General features: G+C 51.8%; 1 protein-coding gene across 1 annotated transcript in view; it reads left to right on the plus strand.

The window, feature by feature from the left end:
• Positions 1 to 2,797: 2,797 nt before the first annotated feature.
• LMF1 (lipase maturation factor 1) overlaps positions 2,798 to 23,610 on the plus strand; it is a 96,691-nt gene continuing 75,878 nt past the window's right edge. The window contains exons 1-2 of the mRNA XM_066561128.1: positions 2,798 to 2,926; positions 14,852 to 14,917. Of these exons, the coding sequence (XP_066417225.1) occupies positions 2,915 to 2,926; positions 14,852 to 14,917 (78 nt within the window). The 5' untranslated portion in view covers positions 2,798 to 2,914. The remainder of the gene's footprint in view (positions 2,927 to 14,851; positions 14,918 to 23,610) is intronic.

Genomic DNA, 23,610 nt, shown 5'->3' on the forward strand with positions numbered 1-23,610 from the left:
TGAGCTGAGCCCAGCTCCCCCCTCGTCTGCTGAGCTGTGGATTCACTTGTGCTGTTCAACATGTTCATCTCCTCAAATCTTCCTGATTGAGCTGGAATTTTTATAGAAACCACAGCACAGGAGCATCTGGGACAGTCCCAGCACCCCCAGCCCTTCCAGTGGCCATGGAGCAGCATCCAGCAGCACTTTTTATGCACGAGATGAAGCCTGAAAGAGGAGTGTGCTCGGGGGTCTTGGAGGCCTTCTCCAAGCTTAACGTTTCTCTAGGAATGACAGATTACAGTCAGGATGAGTCTGTGCTGGATGGGGAAGGAAGAGGCCAGGAGAGGTCCAGGGTGTGGATGGATGGATGGATGGATGGATGGATGGATGGATGGATGGATGGATGGATGGATGGATGGATGGATGGATGGATGGATGGATGGAGGTTGGGAAGAAGCACAGTGGGTGATGGATACCATAAAACTGATCCCACATGGGCAGCTGTGGAGACCCCATCCCTCAGGAAGGTGGTTGTGAATAAATCAGAGCCTCTCCCAGCTTATCTGCCCTAGACCTGGTTTTAGCAGGACCTTGAGGCAGGAGCACAGCCCCTCATGCCTTCACCGGGGAGCAGCCAGAGCCAGGCAGGATTTAACCCCACACTGGGGCTCAGACTGCTGTCCCAGGCTGTGAGGAGAGTCTGTCCCTGGCTGCAGTGGCAGTTGAGCCCAGCTTGGGGCCGGTTTAGCTGCAGAGCAGCCGGGGGTGCCGGGGCTGTGCCCGGCAGCTGGCAGCGCTGTTTACTCCGTGCTGCTCCCGGCACGGCTCCATCCTGCTGTGCCAGCTGGTGCCAGGGTTCCAGCCCATCCCTTCGGGATAAAAGCACAGGTGCAAGGCTGAACTCGTGGTCTAGGCCATGCCAGGAAGGCTTGGCTTGGCTCGGTGCTGGGAGCATCCTCCTGGAGCCGTGGGATGTGCGGGAATCGTCCTGCAGGATGCCAGCATCCTTCCGTGGCCCTGGCTGGCAGTTGGGGTTAAAAACAAAGCAGGGAAAGCTGCTGCTGTGCCCTGCTGGGTGAGGGCAGTGCTGCTCTCCGAGGGAATGGATGCACAGGGATGCAGGAGTTTGGATCCCACCCCGACACCCATCCCCAGCAGGGCAGGGTGGTGATTTCCATATGAAAACAGGGATAACAGTGGGATTCTTGTGCCGGCAGGAATGAGGGAGATCTACGACCCTTTTGGTGCCAGTCAGCCCCGGAGCTGGGTTCAGGCACAATTAACCTTTCACTTTTGGGATGAGCCGGTGCTTTCCTGCTGCAGCTGCTTTTTAGGACAATATTCCTTACTTCTCCTCCCAGAACCATTAATTTGGGCATCTGGGGGGGCTGTGCTGGGAACCAGGGGCTGTGGGGAGGGAGGAGGGGGAGTTTTAAATGGCTTTGATGTGTAATAATCTGAGGTTTTAAAATTGCATTTTGATTTAAGGGGTTTTTGCACATGAAGATTAAAGAAAAAAAAAAAGGAGGTTTCGCTACTGTTATTGGAAATACTTTCAAGTACATTCAAAGTGGTTTTTCTTGTGTGACAACATCAAATCAGGGGCTGGAAAGATCTTGGGGTGGGGGATCAGGGGGCTCAGGCTGAAGCTGGAAGGGATGGTTGGGTTTGGAATGGGTTTGGAATGTGTTTTCCTGCCTCTTTGGGCTGGGTGAAGGGAATTGTTATGGATCAAACTGGTGACGTGCCTGGAGAAACCTTGGGAATGAACTGGAGCCATGGACACTGCCTGGTTTAATTGACATAGCTGAGAATTTCAGTGCCTTAATGGCTCCACCAAGGAATTTTCAGGAATCCTCCTCACCAATATGCCATTTAATGTCTTTTTTTTAAAAAATGGTTTCAGAGTACAATTCTATCACACAGAAATATCTGGGAATCAGAATAATTGGAGGTGGGACAAAGCTGCAGTAATTTAGTTTTGGCAGGGATAATTTGGTGCTTCCAGACGTGGTGAGGGTTGGACTTCACCTGTCAAAACAGAGCTGTGTGTTCTGCCTCTCTTGGAATAATCATTGCAATATTTGTAGGCTGGGATGGAGGAGAAAATGCAAAATACAGATTTGCATGGATTAGGTGGAGTCTGTCTGCTCCAGAGGATCCAGGGAATGGATTCATGGTGGGATCCCAAGGCTCTGCTTTGAGCTCAGTCCAGGGTAATTTGGTTAAATCCAGGGATGGGTAAAATCCAGCAATTGGTAAAAGTGGCCTAATGGACAATTTTGGTACCATTTTGATTTTTTTTGTGATTAAAATTCTGAGTTTCTCATTGCACTGAATGTTGATGGTGATAAGACCTAATGGGATCTTAATTGCTATTTTTTGAAGCTAAAACTGCCCCATTTAGGCAAAAATCCAGCCCAGTCCATGGCACTGCTGGATCCATCCACAACTGGAGAAATCAGTGGCACCGCTTGCCTGTCCCGTGCCACTTCCCAGGGCACCTAAATCTCATTTTTTCTGCCTCATAGAAGTTATTAATTTTTATAAAATCCCCCTTTTATGTTGTCTGTGCTTGGAGAAGAGCAACACAACCCCAAAGCTTCAAACCCCTGAATCCCCCCCATGTGGGATGTCTGTTTTAGGGCAGCTGGTGCCTGATTTCCCCCAAATTAACCTTAAAACCATTCAATGTGTTGTTTGTTTTTAATCCTTCCATTTAAATTTAATTCCAGGATAACTTCCAGCACTCTCACCATAATTATTTCCTTCTTCACTTCTTGTTGGCTCTGCAGGATGGGAATCACAGCTCCTGGAGACAGGATTCCTGGGAATATTCCTGTGCCCCCTCTGGAGCCTGTCCCGCCTGCCCCAGGGCTCTCCTCCTTCCAGGATTGTCATCTGGAGCTTCCGCTGGCTCATCTTCAGGATCATGCTGGGAGCGGTGAGTGGGAGCTCCCCTTGGGCTCCTTGGAGGTGCCAGCAGCAGGAACGTCCCGTCCCAAATGTCCCGTCCCAAATGTCCCGTCCCAAATGTCCCATCCCAGCCGGGAATTTCGCAATCCAGCACTTCAGGATCCGTTGGTTTGGGAGTTTTTCCCATTTTCAGGATTATGCTCGGAGCTGTGAGTGGGAATTCCCCTTTGGGCTTCTTGGAGGTGCCAGCAGCAGGAATGTCCCATCCCAAATATCCCATCCCAGCCAGGAATTTCCCAATCCAGCACCTCAGGATCCGTTGGTTTGGGAGTTTTTCCCATTCTCAGGATCATGCTCAGAGCCACGAGTGAGAATTCCCCTTGGGCTTCTTGGAGGTGCCAGCAGCAGGAATGTCCCGTCCCAAATGTCCCGTCCCAAATGTCCCATCCCAGCTGGGAATTTCGCAATCCAGCGCTTCAGGATCCGTTGGTTTGGGAGTTTTTCCCATTTTCAGGATTATGCTCGGAGCTGTGAGTGGGAATTCCCCTTTGGGCTTCTTGGAGGTGCCAGCAGCAGGAATGTCCCATCCCAAATGTCTCATCCCAGCCAGGAATTTCACAATCCAGCACTTCAGGATCCATTGGTTTGGGAGTTTTTCCCATTTTCAGGATCACGCTCAGAGCCACGAGTGAGAATTCCCCTTGGGCTTCTTGGAGGTGCCAGCAGCAGGAACGTCCCATCCCAAATGTCTCATCCCAAATGTCCCATCCCAGCTGGGAATTTCCCAATCCACCACCTTGGCATCTGTTGGTTTGGGAGTTGGTTCCCAATAACCAGGAAAAGCTTCCTTCTCTGGTCCTCAGGATGCTTCAGGTCCCTCCTGGTTTTGTTTTGAGGAGGAAGAGCAGGAGGGGATGATCTGTGTGGATGTGTTGGTGCTGCACTTGAGGGACTTTTCCAAAGGAATTAAAGGGAATTCGGGCATTGTGGCTTTTCCACAAGACTGTTGGAATCCTGTGGGTAATTCCCAGCTTTCCCCAGATTTCTTCTCCTTTGTTTTTGCTTTCCTGAGCTGTCACTCTCTGCTCCGTGCTTCCAAACTGAGCAATTGCTGCAGAACTGTCCCGGTGCCAGAGGGAATTCCCAAGCAGCTTATAAGGAAATCCATCAGGACCTGACACATCCCATTAAAATTAAAATCAAGGCGTGGCAGGGGCGTTCTCCCATCAGCTCCATCTGCTTGGACCTTCCAGAACATCCCAAAACTTAAAAGCTGAGGATCATCACTGTAGGAGGAGTGGTTGGGTTTTTTTGGAATTTTGCCTTGGAATTTTTTCAGGGATCTCAGGGTGAAGGTTTTCTTTGAGGCATTTTTCACCAACGGGATCTGAACCAAATGTCAGCACACCCTGAGGGATGCAGGCTGAATCCCAGGATCCTGATGCTTCTCTGGATTCAGGGAATGCCTGGATGTGGCACTCAGGGCTCTGCTCTGGTTGACAGTGTGGGGATTGGTCATGGGATGATGATCTTGGAGTTCTTTTCCCGCCTCAGTGATCCCAGGATTCTGTGGTTCTCAGCTGTCGTGTGGATTGTGGAGTGAATTGACACCAAGTGTAGCCAAGCATCCCCAATTTCCTTAAAAATTTATCTGATCACCAATTTGCTTCCTGCTTTCCTTCTAAACTGGGATCTGCCTGAGATTTTTTTCCTGCAGATGTGTCTCATAAATTCTGAATTATGGGGCAGGCTGGATACGAAGGAAAACTGTGCTTCCCAAACATCTCTGTTCCCATTATCCCTGCACTGCTCTCAGCTTTGCCAGGAGAGCAATAACTCCTGATATTTTTGGGAAGAGACATGTCCCTGTGTGCCTGGGACACTGATATATCACTGACAGCAACAGGAGAGGGAAACATGGAAAGGTCATTAAATGGAGACCCCCGCAAGCGAGTGATGGATGGGATCTTTAATGCTTGGGGCCTGAAGTCGTGTAGGATTTCTCCTGGGCTGGGGGAGCAGCTCAGCAGGCAGTGGGAAGGAGAAGGATCCTCCTGGAATCCAGGTGCACCTGCTCCCAGTGCATCTTTGGTTTCCCCCTGAGCTGGCCAGGAGCTCAGCACGTGCAGCAGGAGTTTCCCCCGTGGGATTGGCAGGGGTGGTGTTTTCTGCAGGAATTTCAGCTTTCCCACGTGGTTCTCCTGGGATTCTCTGGGCTGCTTGGGGTGAGGCTTTCCTTGGGAAATCCTCCAAGCAAGCAGCATTCCCTGGGGGCAGCTGGGCTTTCCTCACCTTGTGCTGGGTGTTAGGAGAGCGTTTTGGGAATGTTCCTTGGGGGTGGGTGAGGTGGTGTCTCCTCTGCAGGTTCCCATCCCAGTGCTCTCCTGTTTTCCATGGTCCCTTCCTGAACCACGGGGCTGATTTCACTTGTCAGCCCCTTTTCCCTCCACTCAGTGCCTCATATTTGGGATCTTTCCCCACGTGGAGCTCTGACAAACTGGGACTTTGCACTGAGCAGAGCTGGTCTGGTTTGGAGGAGGATGTTGGAGGAAGGCTTGGAACGAGACCATCTTTAAGGTCTCTTCCAACACAAACCATTTCATGATCAGGGAGTTTTGCTGTTTCCTGGCTAAACCTCCTCCCAAAAAATCATGTCCAGACCTTGCTGTGTTGTGCACAGGAGCTGGCTGGGTTTGTTTAGGGAGAAGTGGGATAATCCCAGCTGTGGTGGGAGGCGAGGAGCTCAGGCAGGCGCTGCTGCCGGGGTTTGATTGGCAGCGAGTGCTGGGCTGAGCTCAAATATTGCTGCCTTTTTAAAAGGCATAATTACGTGATTCAATCTATATGTTTGATGTTCCTAATCATCCATTAGAGCAGGATGTAAAGAGGGATGCTTCCCAGGAACATGCCACAGAATAGGGGCTCTTTGTGTGAGCCAGCAGCTCGTTAGGCAGTGAGTGATGCAAACACACATTTGCAGGGCTGCTTTCCCTCAGAAGAGCTCGGTGGTTTGATGGCTTCATCATTTTGTTTGTGACTCTCTGTCACTTGGATTTCCTGAGGCTTGGAAGATGCAGAGTGTGGGTTTGTGATGCCATCAGAGTCACGAGGTGGGAGGCAGAGGTGTGTGCTGAGATTTCTGCCACTCCTCAGGTGAAGGGATGAGAGGACACAGCTTCAACTTGCACCACGAGGGTCAGATTAAATATTAGAATGATTTCTTTTTTCTCTGAAGGAATGGTCAGCATTGGAATGAGTTGCCCGGGGAGGTGGTGAAGTCACCATGGAAGTGTTTGAGACATTGGATGTGGCTCTTGGGGATGTGGTTGCTCTGGGTGGTCCTGGAGGTCTCTTCCTCCAGGACCCAGATAATTCTGTGATTCCAACCACACAACCCATTCTGTGCTAACCAAGCCACAGGGGCTTCCCAAGAGGAGCAGCCCCACTGCCAGCAGGGTCCTTGGCATGGTGGCACTGAGGTGTTTTGTCACCTGCAGCTGCCTGGGGACTCTGCTGTGCTCCCCAAGCCTTGTCCCTCTCTCCAGGAGCGCAAATATTTGATCCAGCAGGCAGAGTTGCTTTTCCAGCTGCTCCATTCCCTTGGTGGTGGGTGGGTTTGGGGGGCGTCAGCCCCTTCTCCCAGCCCCTTGCTGCAGGCTGGGGGTCCTGAGGGAGCTCCTGGCAGCCCTTTTCCCAAAGTGCAGAGTTCAATAACCCCTGATTTCCCAAAAAAGGGATTGCTTGGAGCTGTGCTTCGCTGGACCAGCATCTCCCTGAATCTTGTGAATTCCCGAAACCCAGCCCCACTGGTGCCAGCTCTGCCTGGAGCTTTTTGGGGAGCTTCTGATTGAATCCCCATCCTGTGCTTCCAAACTGTCCCAGGTGGAAGAGTTTCTGCTTCATTTTTGGGTTGTTTTGGGGTTTTTTTGGGCAGCAGCCTTGCTCAGGAGCTCTCCATCAAATACACCTCGTGGCTAAAACCCCGTTGAGCAAACATTAGTCCTGGGGTTTTCCTGCAAGGCCTTAGAGTAGGTGACAACTCCATGAAGTCCTTACATTCTGGGGAATTCCTGCTGCAGGTGAGAGCCACGTGCTGGGGGAGCCCAAATTCCTGCCCAGGGCTGGACTGGAGCTGATAAATTGCCAACAGCATCCTGGGGTAGCTCCTTGTGCCCTGGAAGTCCTCAGGGATTGTTTAAAGTAAACCATGAAAGAGAGTTTCTGCTTCTTCATCAGGGCAGGGGCTGAGAGGCTTTGTGGGAGCTCAGAAATGTGAGAATTTGGCTGTCATCAACACCTGCCTGCAACTGCAGCAGCACTGAGCACACCTGGGAGCTGCAGGAGCACGGGAATGGGATCTCAGAGGGTTTGGGAAGAGCCCTGGAGCAGCAGCAGGCTCATCCTCCAGCCCTGCAGTGGCTGAGGGGGCAGTGCTGGGGGGCTTCTCCTGATGGTTCTGGGCTGTTCCTGGCTGCAGGAGCAGCATTCCCTGGCTGAGCCCTGGGCTGGGAGCTCAGGCTCGTCCTGGCTGCTGGGTTGGTGTCCAGCAGCACTTCCCTGGATCTCTCAGCCCTGCTGGGATGTGCCCATCATCCAAAGCACTCCTGGGCCACTTGTGCCCACTTGATGATGTTCTCTACAAGGAATATCAACCCTGGAATGGTTTGGCTTGGAAAGGATCTTAAAACTCATCCAGTTCCGACTCCAGCACCTTCCACTGTCACAGGTGATCCAGCCTGGCCTTGGACCCTCCCAGGGATGGGGCAGCCACAGGAAACAGGGAAAACAAGGAAAAATTATCTCTGCTGGGGATGCACGGAGGAGATGGGGGAGCACTGAGTATCAGGGGTGCAACAGGGGGCTGGAAAATGGGAATAAACAGGGCATGGAGGTGGAGCTGTGCCTCACAGAGGATCCCAGCCATATGGAATGAGTTACCAGGGAAGGTGGCTGGAGCAGTGAGTGTGAGCCTGAGACATCTTGATTACTTTCTGCAGGAAAGGATTGAAGAGTGGAGTGAAAAACCAGGGAAACGGGATTTAAAGCACATTACCACTTTAATTTAAAAGTGCCCAAAGCAAGGAAATTCAGATTTAAAGCTGCCAATCTCTGCCTGGCTGCTGCAGGTGTTGGGGCTGGGAGGACTCTGGGGTCTGTGTCCAGATGGGTCCTGGGGCCATGAGGCCAATCCCAAACTTTGGGTTTGTCCCAGGAATGAGATCCTTTAATAGGTGTGTTCTGTGATAATTCTATTCTTTATAACAGAAATGTATTTTTTTTAATCATCTGCCCTGTGTGCAGTGCCCTGGACACCCTCTCTGTGTGATGCCCTTTCAAAGCGTTGCAGGGTCTGGGATGGGTCCCTCAGGAATGATTTTCTTCCCCCTTTCATCCTCCCAGTTTGGAGAGCCCTCCCCAGGAGCTGCTCCCTCTGCTCCTCCTCATGCCCCACACAAGGTCCTGGGGAGGAATTTAGGGGCAGTTTAGGGAATTTTTGGGAAACCCAAGAGCATCTTTTCCACTTGGGATTTGTGACTTGGCCGTGCCTCCCCTTCTTTGCTTCCTGTAAACAAAATTTCTCTCTAATTTTTTTTCCCACTTTGCAGATTTCCCTTTCTGTCAGAATGGCCCCCCCCTCTTCCCAAATCCAGGCTCAGCCCTCCTGAGCTGTTCAGGAACATCCTCGGAAGTGGCTGCAGAACAGAGGAGTTGGGAGCAGTTTTTGGCAGGCAGAGACTTAGAAAATAATTTCAGTCCTTTGCTGTTTCTAATCTACACAAGAGATATTTTCCCCTTTTCCAGGAGGATAAAAGATAATTTAAAGTGACAGTTTTGGGGGAAAAATAGTACAGAAAGAATTATAATAATCAATTTTTTCCCCTTAAATTATCACAGTTTTTTTTCCTGTGGATTTGTCCATCTTTCACAAGAAAAAGGATCAATCCCTTCCAGATAATTTATACATCACTTGATATTTCATATGTTTCTAAATGGTTTTGAATTTTCTTTGCTGTTAAAAAAATATTTCTTTTAACCCGCTGCAGCAAATCCTTTCAGAACCTTGTGGTTCGTGTGAAACTTTTGGTGTTCCTTGTTTTGTTTTTGCTTGGAGCCTGTTAAAAGTGTCAGGACGTGGGTGGCATTTGAAAGGTTACTGGAAAGGGTGGAGCTGTGATTAGCTAAGAAGGGAGATGAACTTGCTGGCAAAAATAAGGAAGACTTTGAAGCAAACAGAATCTGGATGCCTGCAGGAAAATGGAATCAAATGAAAGCTGGAGCTGGGGCGATCCCGAGGTGCAGGAGGGGAGAGCAGCAGCAGAACCCGGCGGATGTAGATGTCAGCTCGGTGACAGGCGTGCCCTGATCCTGGCCATTATGGGCCTGCAATGGAGAATAATTATTCTAATTTGTTTTATTACATTAGCGTGGGTAGGAGGGAAGAAAGGGAGCTTTCTTCGCTGCCTCTCTCATTATTCCTCGGCGAGCACGGCGGGGCCAGCTCCCGGCTCCCGCGCCGGCCCTTCATGGGAATTTTTGGAAAATGATGTCTGTAATGTTCTGACCTTTGCCGTCCCAGCTGCAGCCTCCTCCTCTCTGCAGGGATCCCACACTTGACTCCTTAGCAACCTCCTTTGTGCCTCTGATCTCTCTCCATTTGTCTGTAATAGCCCTTGGCAGCGGGACTTGTTGTTCCTTGGTGGCTGGAAAAGGCAGGAGCCGCCGATGCCAAGGGTTTTGCAGAATCCCTTTCACCCACTGCTCCAGCGCTGTCTTCAGAGCCCCCCAGATGCTGCTGGTGGCTTCTCAGAGGGGCTTTCTGGGGGATTTGATGGAGGGAAACAGCAGCAAATCAAAGGAAGCAAAGTCAACCCCAGGGAGTTCTCCTGCGAGGCTTCCGCCCGTGTGGGGCTTTGTGGTTGTGCTGGCTCTGGGCAGGTTCACCTGAGCTCCTTCAGGTTCTCCTGAGCTCCTTCAGGTTCACCTGAGCTCCTTCAGGTTCTCCTGAGCTCCTTCAGGTTCTCCTGAGCTCCTTCAGGTTCTCCTGAGCTCCTGCAGGATCACCTGAGCTCCTGCAGGATCATCTGAGCTCCTTCAGGTTCACCTGAGCTCCTTCAGGTTCATCTGAGCTCCTGCAGGTTCTCCTGAGCTCCTGCAGGATCATCTGAGCTCCTTCAGGTTCTCCTGAGTTCCTTCAGGTTCACCTGAGCTCCTGCAGGATCACCTGAGCTCCTGCACGATCACCTGAGCTCCTTCAGGTTCTCCTGAGCTCCTGCAGGATCATCTGAGCTCCTGCAGGTTCTCCTGAGCTCCTTCAGGTTCACCTGAGCTCCTGCAGGATCATCTGAGCTCCTGCAGGTTCTCCTGAGCTCCTGCAGGATCATCTGAGTTCCTTCAGGTTCTCCTGAGCTCTTTCAGGTTCACCTGAGCTCCTTCAGGTTCTCCTGAGCTCCTTCAGGTTCACCTGAGCTCCTGCAGGTTCACCTGAGTTCCTTCAGGTTCTCCTGAGCTCCTGCAGGTTCACCTGAGCTCCTGGGGCCACCTCAGAGCCCCTCTGTGCAGGAGGCAGCAGGCAGGTGGGGTTTGCTCCCCTGGATCACGGCAGCATCCTGGAGTGGTTTGGGGTGGAAAGGTCCCTCCTGCTGTCCCAGGTTACTCCAAGCTCCATGCAGCCTGGCCTTGGGCACTCAGAGCATTCTCAGGATGGTGTGGAGGTGCCAGGCCTGGAGCTGAGCAGGGCCGGGCAAGGTGCAGAGCAAAGCAGAGCCAGCTGAGGAGCACAGAGCTGCCCTTCCCTGGCCAAGGAATTGTAAACCATGGCGTGGTTTGGGTTGGGACAGACCTTCAAGCCCATCCTGCCGTGGGCAGGGACACCTCCCACCATCCCAGACTGCTCCCAGCCCCATCCAGCCCGTCCTCAAACCCTTCCTGGAGCATCCTGCTCACTGCTGTGTCCCATGGAAGGAGCAGCAGGAGCCTGAATTCAGTGAGGTTGGTGGGAACATCAGGTGCAGCTCTGGTGCTCACCTTTGGCTTGCTGCTGTCACAGCTGTGGCACAGGCTGTCCCTGTGTCACCTGTTCCCTGTGGGACATTCCCTGCAGAACAGAACACCTGGGATCCAGCTCGTCCTCCCTGCACCACAGACCTTGATCCATCAGCAGGGAGGGAGATGGGGAAGCTCTGGGGCTCTGAAGGGGTTTTAGACCCCCAGCTGAAGTTGGTCTCGTTGGATTCCTCAGATTTAGGTTCTCCAGGAGCCTCTTCCAGCCCTGCCCTGTAATCCTGAAGTGGTTTTATTTTTAGATGTCACCTTGGGGAGCTCCTTCCTCTCCCACACGCTGGGGTCTAAATTAGTCTCAGAATACCCTGGTGAGGCTTTGGCTTTCACAGAGATGGTGAAACCACTTTTCCTGTGGGTAGCAGAGGTGGGAAGTGCACGGAGCTGGGATTTTCCCTGGAAGCTTCCCTTATTTATAGCAGGAGCAAAATGAAAATCTAGAATTTAGTTGGGAACTTTGGGTGGGTTTTTGCCCATCTTTTGTACAGCAAAGACACAGAAAGGTCTTTAAATTGACTCTAAATTTATAACGTGGGTGCCCCATTCCCCACCCTTCCCTCTGGAGCTGGGATCAATAGGGAATTTTGCAGACATAGCTTGAGTCACCAAGCTTTTCCTCAGCTTCCCGTGCTATTGGCCTGTCTGTACCATTTTTTTTCAGAATTAATTTTGGGCTGAAAAAGTCTCAAAGAAGTGCTTTGTTCCTCCTTGACACTCACTCCAGGGAAAAAAGGAAAAAAAAGAAAAAAAAAATAAGAGGAGAAAAAGGAAAAAAAAAAAAGCCGTGGAAAATCTGACATGTGCATTGTAGAGAAAAATCAATAGATAGGGAGGAATATAATTATCCCCCACTCCTGAAGGAATTTTTCAGATATTTTTTGGAACAGTGACTCATATGGGCTTAGGGCTTGAATGACATTTTAATTATTCTGGCTTTTTTTTGCTTTGAATCACCCAAGTACAGCAGGCTGGAAGGGGCACGGTTGGGCACAGCCATCAGGGGCAGATGAAAGGGCAGGATTTGGTGTTGGAGCTGAGCCCTTCCCTCCCCTCAGGTGGGGGCTGGATCCCCCTGGAATCTCTGATGGATCCCCCTGGATCCTGTTTGCTGGCATCCTGTGAATATGGGAACGTTTCCCCTGCTCTGGGATTGTTTTATTCCATGTTCAGAGCAGGGCTGGTGTGGGGGCAAAGTGATCAAAGCCAGGAATTGTATTATCCACCATTAAAGTAAATTTAAAAAAAAAATCCCTAAATGTCATTTTCTTTGCCCCGTGATAAATGCTGCTGGATTTAATTCCCCTAAATTAATTAGGGGAGTTTGGAGTTTGGGGCTTTCCAGGTCCAGGCAGGAGCTGCATCTCCATCCTGCCCCGAGCTCCTCGGCCGTGCCCTGCAGGGAGCAAACCTGGCAGGGCAGGAGGAATTGAGCCCATATTTCATTCTGGACCTTAATTCAATCCAGGGGCAACATTTTCTACTGCTCCTGCTGTAAATTCCTGTGACAAGGACCCCAAGTTCCCCTCCCCAGGCCAGGAGCTCTCATTATCCCGAGGAGTGCCACCAGTGCCCGACCCCGTGTCCCTGCAGCCACCACCAGCAGTGGGAATTTAATAATCCTGGATTCAGAGCGAGGCCACAGAGGTGAAAGGGCCTTTGCTGGTTCACTTGGCCACCTGGTTGCTCGCCTTGAGCTCAGATTTAATTTGTATTCCTGAAAACTTCCCGATTTCCGGCAGCCCCCGGGATGGGCAGAGCTGCCTTGGTGCTCAGGGATCTTTTCCAGCCTCAGCAGCTCCAGGATTCTGTGATTCTCTTCTCCTTTCCTGCCTCTCCTCAGCAGAGCTGAAGCCTCAGCACACAGAGATTTTTCTGTGCACGTTTCTTGGTCCAAATCCTTGGGAAAACTGGAAAACTCAGGTGCCAGTGTGGGAGTGAAGTGGCCTCGAAGACAGCTCAGGGTAAAGCTGACTTGAAACCCCTTCCCGATGAGAGTGGGAGTTTTTTTATGCTGCAAAACATCTTTGATATGAAGACTTTCCCGTTTGAAAGCTTTCTAGTAAACAAAAAGGGATGAACTGCCTGAGTGAGTCATTGCAGGGAAAATCGGGATTTTCAGAGTGCTGCTTTTCCCCATCCTTGTTTTAATTGGAGTTTTAATTATCCCTGCTGGATAATAGAGCTTGATAACAGCCCGGAGAAGGCAGGAGGAGGGAAGGTCATCAAGATAACTGTCCTGTTTTAATATTGCAGCATTCCTGCACAGAGCTTCCTCAGTGTGTGCTGGCCCTGCCAGGGCTGGAGCTGCAGCACATCCTGGGAGATGCTATCACCAGATCCTGTAATTTTAGAAAAGCTTTGGAGGGCAGGACAGCCTGGGGAGGGGAGGATGCAGTGGCTGCTGACAGTCAGGGTGTCTTGTCCCTGCTTCAGATTTATTTGCTGAGTAAATCCCTGGAGATAAAACTGCTTTGCCATCCCAGAAATCCTGGGTGATATCACTTTGCATCCCTTTTCTGCCAGGCAGGAGTTCATAAACTCTGCTCTGCCCCGTGCTCTCAGCTGTCAGACAGATATACAGCCCTGGGAACTGGATATTCCTGGATATCTCTGAGGTCTGGACAGTTTTGGAGGGTCTTTAACTGGAATTTTGAATTTGTTTTGAGCTGCAAATGTGTTGAACTTTATTTAATGCTGCAAGTGAAGATTTGTTTTAGCGTGAGCAGGGAGGTTGGAGCAGAGGAGCCGCTGTGGTCTCTTCCAACTTGTTCCAATTCTGGGAATTTAGATGGAATTCATAAATGCTGGACTCTCCTCCTCTGAGCTCAGATTTTAGCCCTGCACGGTCACTGATCCCTTCCCTGCTGCAAACGCCAGGAAGCCTCAGGATGCTCCCAGAAACTCCCAGGGTTTCCTCCTGGGGAAGGCAGGGCCATCACAATCAGGGCAATGTCAGAGGTACCCCCTAATTGTATGCAGATGACAGAACTGCTTCGGCCTTTTGACTAGTGAAGCTTTCCTCAATTTGGGATATTGTGATCCTAATCAGGGACCTCTCCCGGACATCAAAGCCAGCCTTGATTGCTCGGCTTCCTGCTCCAGCCCATCCCTGCCCAGGTGTCTTTCCTGCTCTGGCCGACTGATTCCTTTCTGCTCTTCGATCTCTGAGGCAAAGAAATTCAATCCCAATATTGCTGCCAGCCCTGCAATGGACCCAGTGGTTTGGAAATGTCCCCTCTCGTTGTTCTGAGGTCCCAGGGCAGGGGATACCTGCTGGCCCAGCCTCTAACCTGAGGTGGGGCAGAGCTGTCAGCGCTGCAGCCAGCTGTGTTTGGGGCTGGCAGCTTCCTTCCCCTGCCCCTCTTTTGTTTCTCTAATTATTTTAATTGCATCTCTGTGTCCCCATCCCTGCTCCGTGTCCCCATCCCCAGCTCTGGGGCTCTGCTCCCTTTTCCACAGGCAGCAGGGGTGGCTTTGCCCGAGGGAAACAGTTGGGTTTGGATGTTAAAATTGTGAATCTTGCTGGCTTTTGTGTGTGTTATCCCAGGGACAGAGCCTGGTTTTTCCTATTGCTGCTTCCCAGGGATGCTGGGAGCGATGCCAGGAGCCCTGGGCTGCTCAGACCTGAGCAAAGGCTCAGCTGTGGCTGAGGCTTCTTCCTGGAAGGGGAATTTGGCATATTCCACCAGGATTTATGTCAGATTTTCAGTAACGAGGCAGTGGAATGAGTCAGATCCATTGTGTTCCCTTGGGAACCACAACTGGACCCGGGCTGTGGATGTGCCGTGGGCCTCATTCAACCCCTGCAGTTTAACCACAGAAGTTGGCACCTAGAGACACAAAACAAAGTAAAATAAAATAATTGTGACAGTGTTTTTGCCCTTTTTTCCCCCAGGGGCTGATTAAAATCCGTGGAGATCGCTGCTGGAGAGAGTTAACTTGCATGGATTATCACTACGAGGTGAGTGATGTGCACACAAAACCTCATTTCTCTTGTCTGCTTTTCTTTTGTAAAATCGTTTCCCCCAACCTTTCCTCTCCTGCCAGGCAGCTCTCCATGTTTTCCCTCTTTATCCCAGCCTCTGGCACTCAGGCCATGTCCCTGTGCCAGCTGGGTGATGCTGGTTTTTCCCAACCACAGTCCTAAAAGACCAATTTCTCTCCTTCCCTCCCCTCCCCATCGTGGATCCAGGGGCAAACCTGAGCCTCACTGAGAACTTGCACTGTAAATCTGCTGCAGGGCAGGGAAAGGAGGAAAGAGGAGGTTTTTGTGGTGCTGTTCCTGCTTACACCCCCAAAAAGTGACCATTTGACAGAATCAGAGCATCCCTGTGCTCTCCAACATGCAGAGCAGATCCTTGGCAGTTCAGAACTCCGTGGGTTTATCTTTTTGACATCTGTTGCAGTGATTATGTTGCATTTTGATTATAAATTGGGGCTTTTTGCTGGCTCTGGGTTTGTCTCCTCTCTGGTTCCAGAGGCAAAATTGGCTCCCCTTCTCTCCTCACCTCTATTTTTGCATTTGAGTTTTATATAAATGGTGGTAAAAAGGAAAATGCTGCATCCAGTGATGTTCCCAGGGTGAGAAGCTCTGGGTTGGTGAGGGGAATGGTCCTGAAGGAATATTCCCTTCCCTGGATTCACCTCACAGCCACTGCAAGTTATGATGTCTCTGCTCTGCAATCTGTGGCCATCAAATATTTGGGAATACAAGTCTCATGAGGAAGATCTGGGAAAGGGGCTCAGCCTGGAGAAAAGGGGGATCAGGAGGAATTTCTGGCTCTGCACAGCTCCTGACAGGAAGGGACAGCCAGGGATGTCGGGCTCTGCTCCAGGGAACAGGGACAGGAGGAGAGGGAACGGCCTCAGGCTGGGCCAGGGCAGGTTTAGATTGGATATTTAGGGAAAATTCCTTCCCTAAAAGGGTGGTCAGGCATTGGAAGGGCTGCCCAGGGCAGTGATGGAGTTTCCATCCCTGGAGGTGACCAAAACCCACGTGGATGTGGCACTTGAGGACATGGTGATGAACATGGCTGGTGTTGCTGTTGTTGATGATCTCAAAAGGCTTTTCCAACTTTAACAATTCCATGACTTTATGAAATAAGGTTTTGCATGTCCAAAAAGCTCTTGATTGCCTTCTCAGCTTTAAATCTCCTTTTCTGTGTCACTCTCATTTACTTTCACTGGGGTTTCCCCTCACTGTGGGGCTGGGCCTGTCCAAAAGCTGCTGCTCCTTGGCTCTCACACAGCACCAAGGATCCAACTTCACCCCCAGCAAAACCTGGGATGAAAAACCCCTTCAGTGCTGTCGTTCTGATCCTGAGCATGGGGGTGGCTGCAGTAAATTATCCCCTTTTCCAGGCACCTGGCAGCACTTGGGGAAAATGCAGCTCCGAGCCAGCCCGGGCCGGCTCCAGTGCTGACCCCAGCCCACAACAATCAGCCCCAATAATCCCAAATCAATCCCAGCATCAGTCCTGGAGCCCAGAGGGAAAATTGAGACCATTCCTGTCAGATCCATAAGGCAGGATCCCCAGCCTGTGCAAGTAATTGGGACCAGGGGCAGGGGGCAGATCTCGTTATCAATATCAATTATTTTAATCCCCACAAAAGAGGCTGCAAGAAAACGAAAATGAAAGAGGCCAAACTTTGTCCACCAGCAATAATGGAACAAAAATACCTAAAGGCTGGGATTCACCTGCTGATTCCAGCCAGAGGGAGGGGGAGAAAATGGGGCAGCTGAAGAGGGAGGGAGGGAGCTGGGAATCTGCTCGTAATTAGGATGATAAAAGTGGGGATTGGAGCAGGCTGGGGATGGATTTGGGCCAGATGGGTTGTGCTGAGATGTATGCTGGCCACCCCAGCTCTCCTGCTCCAGCACGAGCTGCATCCAAGATCTACATGGGCTCCTGTGCCAAGAGAATTAATGGAAACACATGGCCTCCGTCCCTGCCTGGACTATTTATTTGTAGTAGGACCTGCAGCTCTGCCCGTGGAAAAGAACATTTCCACTTTTGTCAGGAGTTGTGGCTGGGACAGTCCAGTGGTGTTATGGTTAATTGGGTCATTTTCCCTTCTTCCTTCCCTTCTGGTGTGCAGGGCCTTCGTCCCAGCCTTGCTGGGGCTCTCTGTGTGATTTGGAGAGGGGAATGGCATGCTTGGCACAGGAGGGGGATTTTCCTACCAGCCTGACCCTCCTGGGTCCCTCAGGAGGAGATGGGCTCCAGGAATTCTGGATTCTCTCTGTGGGAGAGAATCCAGGCTCTGCTGGAGCTGGAGAAGGCTTTGCTCAGCACCAGGCACAGCTTTGGCACCTGGAAACTGCCTGGGGATTAATGGTGCCTCTGGGTGCCAGGAGCCCCAAACTCTAATCCCAGCTTGGCAAGACACCACCAAGAGGGAATTTCACCTCCTTCTCCCTGGATTTCTGTGCTGCCCAGGCCAGGGGCTCCAAGGTGAGCACGTGGGTTGCACCTAGAGTGGCTGTGGGATGGGATCCCAGTCCCTGTGGTGTCCTGGAGCTTCGTGTGTCCGCATCACCGCATCCAAATGGACACAGCTGGGTGGCACCTGGCAGGAGAAGTCCTGGGCTCTGCCACCCATGGGTTTGTGTATCCCTTTTTGGGGCTGCTGTTGTTTCACTGTGGTTAGAGGGCTCTTTGCCCTGCAAGGAGTGCCAGGAAAATGGAGTTTTACCTCAGTGGGAGCTGTTCCTGGTGCAGCTGCTGCAGAGAGAAGCTGCTCTGGGTCTCAGCTCTGCTTGGCATTATTCACATTTCAGGATTATTCAGATTTGTCTGCTGTGGGCACCAGGCTTGACAAATCCACAAGCCAGGATTGCGGGCTGTGGAGCTGGAATTCTGCTCCCCCTGGAGCCTCTGGCATGGATCCCACAGTGCCTGGGACATCCATCCCCCCTCCCAGGGGAGGCAGAGGCAGCCTCAGGTCCCTGCCTGTGCAAGGAGGGCCACGGCTGAGCGTGTCCCCCTGTCCCTGCCTGCCCCACAGGGATCATTCCCAGAGCCCAGCAGCTCTGGGAGAATCTGCCTTGGAAGGTTCTGAGCACTCCAGGCCGTTTCTGGAGCTGGCAGGACATCTCCCAGGTGGGCTGGAGCAGCTTTCAACCCCTCTTAGGAGGCACCAGGTCTGAGCCAGGGTTGGGATGGGGATGGGGGAGCACCCAGGGCCTCACCATTGCCTTGTTCCAGGATTTATCTGGGAATGCAGCCTGGCACAGGCACAGCAGAGCAAATCCCCAGGCTGGAAGATCCCAGAGCCCTGCAGAGCTCCCTGTGCCCAGATCTCCTGGCGTGGAGCAGCCCTGGTGGCACAGGCCACCAAACATGGACATTTCTGACCCCAGCCACTCCAGAAGGAGCCTCTGGATGCCGGTGGAAGTGTTGGCAGAGCAGTTCAGATGATCACAGGGGGGCTTTGGGATGGGCAGGTCCTGCATGGTCTGGTCTCTCCTGTCCCAGCCTGGAGGTGCTCAGGGTGGGATGCAATCCACTGATGCATTTTTCCTCCTGGCTGCCAAATTGCTGCTGCTGCTTTTTAATTCCAGACAGATATCTTGGAAAATTCAGCCACCAACTGGCGGGAACAGCTGTGGGAGCAGCTGCTGGGGCAGGAGCCCTGCTGGGCACCGAATCCAGGCTGAGCTGCTGGACACAGCCACGGGTCCCTCCTGAGGGACCTCACTGACCTGGCCGAGGACAGGGGGACATGGAGGGGCTGGAGCCTGGCCAGGGAGGGGAATGGAGCACCAGGAGGGGCTGGGGGAGCTGGGAAGGGGCTCAGCCTACAGAAAAGGGGGATCAAGGGGGATTTCTGGCTCTGCACAGCTCCTGACAGGAAGGGACAGCCGGGAGGGTCGGGCTCTGCTCCCAGGAACAGGGACAGGAGGACAGGGAACGGCCTCAGGCTGGGACAGGGCAGGTTTAGATTGGAAATTTGGGAAAATTGCTTCCCTAAAAGGGTGGTCAGGCATTGGAAGAGCTGCCCAGGGCAGTGATGGAGTCCCCATCCCTGGAGGTGACCAAAACCCACGTGGATGTGGCATTTGAGGCCAGTGGTCACTCTGGTGGCGCTGCTGGGAATGGCTGGACTTGATTTCCTTAAAGGTCTTTTCCAAGCTGAATTGATGTTGAGGCAAAAGGATAAAGGGAAAGCAAAACTAAACCCCGCTCCTGGAGCAACAAATCTTGGTCAGAGCTGGAAGTGAGATCCAGGATTTGCTTCCCTGCAGGAGCTCAGGGCGGGTTGGTCACCACAGAGCAGCAAAGTCTGGGGGATTTCACTGAACTCTGCCGAACCCCAGCCCATTTTAGCTCCAAAAGTGTCGCTGCTGTTTCCCCAAGTGTGCTCTGTCCCCAAGACCCTGCACAGCCACAGAGGGCACTCCTGAAGGGACAAATTGTCCCTAATTGCTGTGGAAGCGCTGCTCCCAAGCAGAGGCTGTCAGGCAGGGCTCCAGCCCCAGCTCCTGGAGAAGCTCTGGATGAAGCACAATGGCTTTTGTGCCTAATTAGGCCTTGCTGACTGATAGCTGTGCTGATAAGGGCGATAAGGAAGCTCAAACTGCTCCTTAACTGCCTCTTCATTCCTTTTCTCCCTCCTCTCCCCTGGATTAGACCTCGTTAAGCTTTTCATCCAGCTTTTTCCGAGCCATTATGAAACGAAAAGTAAATAATATTTAGCAATCTGTTGGGATGAATCAGAAAATGAGCTGCTTTTATGAGCCCGGATGGCTCGGGGTGGGCTTCGTTCCAGCAGTTTGCATGGCTGGAAGGGAAAATGTTCCTAGCAGGGAAAGCAGGTGCTCAGATTTCGTGCTGGAAATTCTAAAGTTGCAAATTCAGACGAGGGAAGTGGTGCTGAATTAAACAGAAAACAATAATTATTAAAGGAAGTCACCGTGGAAATAATTTTGGGGATCTTTTTGTTGGTAACATTAATAATTATATTATAAAATATTTATGGAGCATCCTAAGTTTACAGTGCTTGGATCTGTGCCAGAGCCTCAGCACCCTCAGAGGGAAGGATTCCTTCCTAAATTTAATTAAATGCAGAATAATTTGTGTCCCTGCTCCTTCCCTCGTGCAGGGTGTGAGCTTGGAGAGGCTTTTGCTGGTGGATTTTGCTGGTTCCAGCCCAGGGCTGTGTCTGAGCCTGGCACAAGAGGCAGCCTGGATGTGAGGAGCTTTCCCAGATCTCCCCAGAAGTGATTTCAAGGCTTTGTGGAGGTCCAGCAGGGCTCAGGGTGAGCTGGACACGAGGCTGTGAGCTCAGGGCCACTTCTGGGAACTGACCGTGGAAAATTCATCCTCTGCAAGCTGTGTTTCCATGAAAACAGGAGGGACAGGAGCTGTGCTCCATCTCTGCCCTCGTGGGACAGCTCTGTGCAGGCACCAAAGCTGCTGTTGATGAGTTCTGGGTAAGGAGAGCAAGGAGGGAGCAAAGCTCTGCCCGTGGGGGGCTGTAAATGCAATTTATTTCCATCTCCTGGGGCAAAAGCAAACTGCTCTTTGAGTCTGGGTGACTGATACCAAAGGAAGAACACTCTGGTGCTCAGCTGGTTTATTTTTTTCCCTTCCCATTTGGTCAGAAGTTTTGAGAACTGACCTTTCCAGAGGCAGAATTGCAAAACCACTTGTCTTTATTCCCATGTCTCGAAGGGCTGCTCTGGGGGCATTGGAAGCTGAGGATTTGGGGCTCTCTGCTGGGTTTTGGGGAGTTCCATGAGGCTGGAGGAAGGGCCAGGGGCTGAGCTGGCCTGGGATCAAGGAAATAATGAGATCCATCATAGGGTAAGTGCTTGGAGCAATAATATTGGCAGATAAATGTCAGCAGGACATCAAAAGCTTATTAGGCTGTGTCTGGACTTTGTATGGGGCTCTGCAAGGAGACCTTGATCTCAGAGAGCTTTCCAGACGAGTCCCAGGTCTCTGACGTGGATTCAAGGCATCTTTGAGTGCAGTTTGCTGGAAAGGTTCGTTTTTCCCAAGGCTGGGTTGGCTCTGCTCTCCTGGAGGTGCCCATCACTTGAAAAAAGAGGGAGCAAATGCTTTAGGAGTGGGGTTTGGGCCTGGCTTGGAGGATCTGCCGTGCTGGGTTTGCACAGGTCGGGTTTGCTGGCAGAGATTCAGGGATATCTCTTCCAGCTGAGCCCTTCTGGATTCCCAGGGTTTGGAAGTGCTGCAGAAAATGAGGGCTGAGCTCTCTGAGCCCTCAATTCCCAGAAGTGAATCCATCCTGGTGGAGCTGCAGTCTGAGGAGACAGAATGATAAATACTGACAGTGATGCCCAGTTAGGCCAGGTTTAAAAAGTGGGAAGGAATTCCGGGGCTTGTGCCCTCACAGGATGTGCTGGAAGGATGAAGGTGATTTACAGCGCTGGCCTGAGGCAGAACAAAAGCAGATTGATGCAGGGATCTGCTGGGGGATGTTTTATTCCCAGCAGAGCAGGCAGGGAAGCAGCTTTCCAGAGGCAGGTCCTGGTTGGGAGCAGGGCTTTGCTGACAGGCAGGGCAGGAGCTGGAGCTGCCTCGTGTTCCACGAGCATCAAACGTGGCACACGGGTGGGAAGTGAGGTCCCAACACCCCAAATCAGCATCAGTTCTGTGTCCAGGGGGACCAGGATCCTGGCAGGGAATTCAGGAGAAAGGGGGAGGAGTGTCTGCTCAAAGAGAATTATCAAAATAAAAGGTGGAGCTGCCAGTCAGCATCAGAAAACAGCCCCAGCTTCTCTGGGTTGAGGAGGCCATGGCCTGCTGGAGGAGATGGGATGGAGGCAGTGCTGAGGGAGAAAATACCCAGAGGAAAATGTGCAGGAACTTCTACATGGAGTGCCAGGGCACAGGGAATGGCTGCCCACTGCCAGAGGGCAGGGCTGGATGGAAATTGGGAAGGAATTCCCCTCCTGAGCATGGGGAGGGGCTGGGATGGAATTCCCTGAGAAGCTGTGGCTGCTCCTGGATCCTTGGAAGTGTCCCAGGCCAGGCTGAAGCAGCCTGGGACAGTGGAAGGTGTCCCTGCCATGGCAGAGGAGGCACTGGAGGAGCTTTAAGGTCCCTTCCAACCCAAACCATTCCAGAATTCCAATAAATTCTAGGTTCTAGTGATGATCCCCCCCAGACGTGACTTCCATGGGCACTGGAGCACCAGGATTGGGGCGGGATTTCATTTTTCTCTTTGCTGCAGTTCAGATTTGCTTTTCTCCCTGTGATTCTTCACCTAAAGCATCTGTATTTACTCAAAAACACCTTCTGGGCTCCCCCCTTTGCCACTGGAGCAGGTGGGTGGCACCTGCCTCTGGTTCCCTCAGCTTTCCATGATTCCCAGCAACACCAGGAGAAACCAGGGAAGGTTTCATGGACATTTCCCTCCAGGGGAGCTTTGTGTGGTGAGGGTTTGGGGTGTGGGATCAGCAGCAGAGCTGTCAGTCACCCTGCGTTGGGAATATGCCAATCCCCTTTCCAGCAGTAACACAATTCCTCTTCCTGGATTCTTTGCTGTTTTTCTTACGGATTTGTTTTAAGCCTGGTGAAAGCTTCCTGTACACCTATTGGATTTCATCTCTTCCTCACACTCTCCCACTGTTCCCAACTCGTTTGCAGACCACCCAGGACCCTCCTCACTTCCCTTAAACATTCTCTTTTCCTCCCCCCTCCACGCATTTGGTCGGATTCAATCCTAATCAGATTAATCCTCACAACAGCCACTCCAGCAGCTCTGCCCCTGCAGTGGCTCCTGTCCTCCCTGGGCTCCTCCAGGGGCAGGAATGTTGGATCCCATCCCATCCCTGAGCTCCCAGGCCTGTGGGGAATGGTGCACTGCTCCTGGAACGTACAGGGCCCAGGAGGTTTGGCAGCTCAGAAGATAACACAGGCAAGGCTCTGGTAATTATTTAAATGATGGATTTCTGAGCCTGTTAATGGGGTGTTTCAAGAAATGCGCAAAGAGAAGGAAGGTGACAAATTTTGATGCTTTCTGGAAGGCAGAAATGAGAGGGGGAAGTGGCAGAAGAGCATTTTCCGGTCTTTAGAAGTAACATGGAATGGTTTGGGTTGGAAGGGACATTAAAGCCCATTCAGTTCCAAACCCCTTCCACTATCCCAGGGTCCTCCAGCCTGGCCTTGGACACTTCCAGGGGCAGCCACAGCTGCTCTGGGAATCTGGGATCTCCCCACCCTCTCAGGGAAGGTCTTTTTACCAGGTCTGGTTCTCCTGGTGCTTTAGGGAACAGAAAGGCCCAGGGGCCTCCTGGGGTGATGTTGGCAGCTCCTTGATATCTACAAAGATTCTTGGTCCTCATCCTCCAGTCTGGAGCCTTGGGACCTCCAGACCTTGCCCAGAGCCCTCATCCTGGTGTATTCATCTCTGGATTCTCCCAATGGGAACCTCTGGGTCCACCTCTGGATTCTCCCAATGGGAACCTCTGGATCCACCCCTGGATCCACCCTTGGATTCTCCCAATGGGAACCTCTGGATCCACCTCTGGATTCTCCCAATGGGAACCTCTGGATCCACCTCTGGATTCTCCCAGTGGGAACCTCTGGATCCACCTCTGGATTCTCCCAGTGGGAACCTCTGGATCCACCTCTGGATTATCCCAATGGTCAGAACTAATCACCATGAGCACGAGTAGAGGAA

Source organism: Molothrus aeneus, chromosome 16 (genome assembly GCF_037042795.1).
Source record: "Molothrus aeneus isolate 106 chromosome 16, BPBGC_Maene_1.0, whole genome shotgun sequence".
Classification (NCBI taxonomy): domain Eukaryota; kingdom Metazoa; phylum Chordata; class Aves; order Passeriformes; family Icteridae; genus Molothrus; species Molothrus aeneus.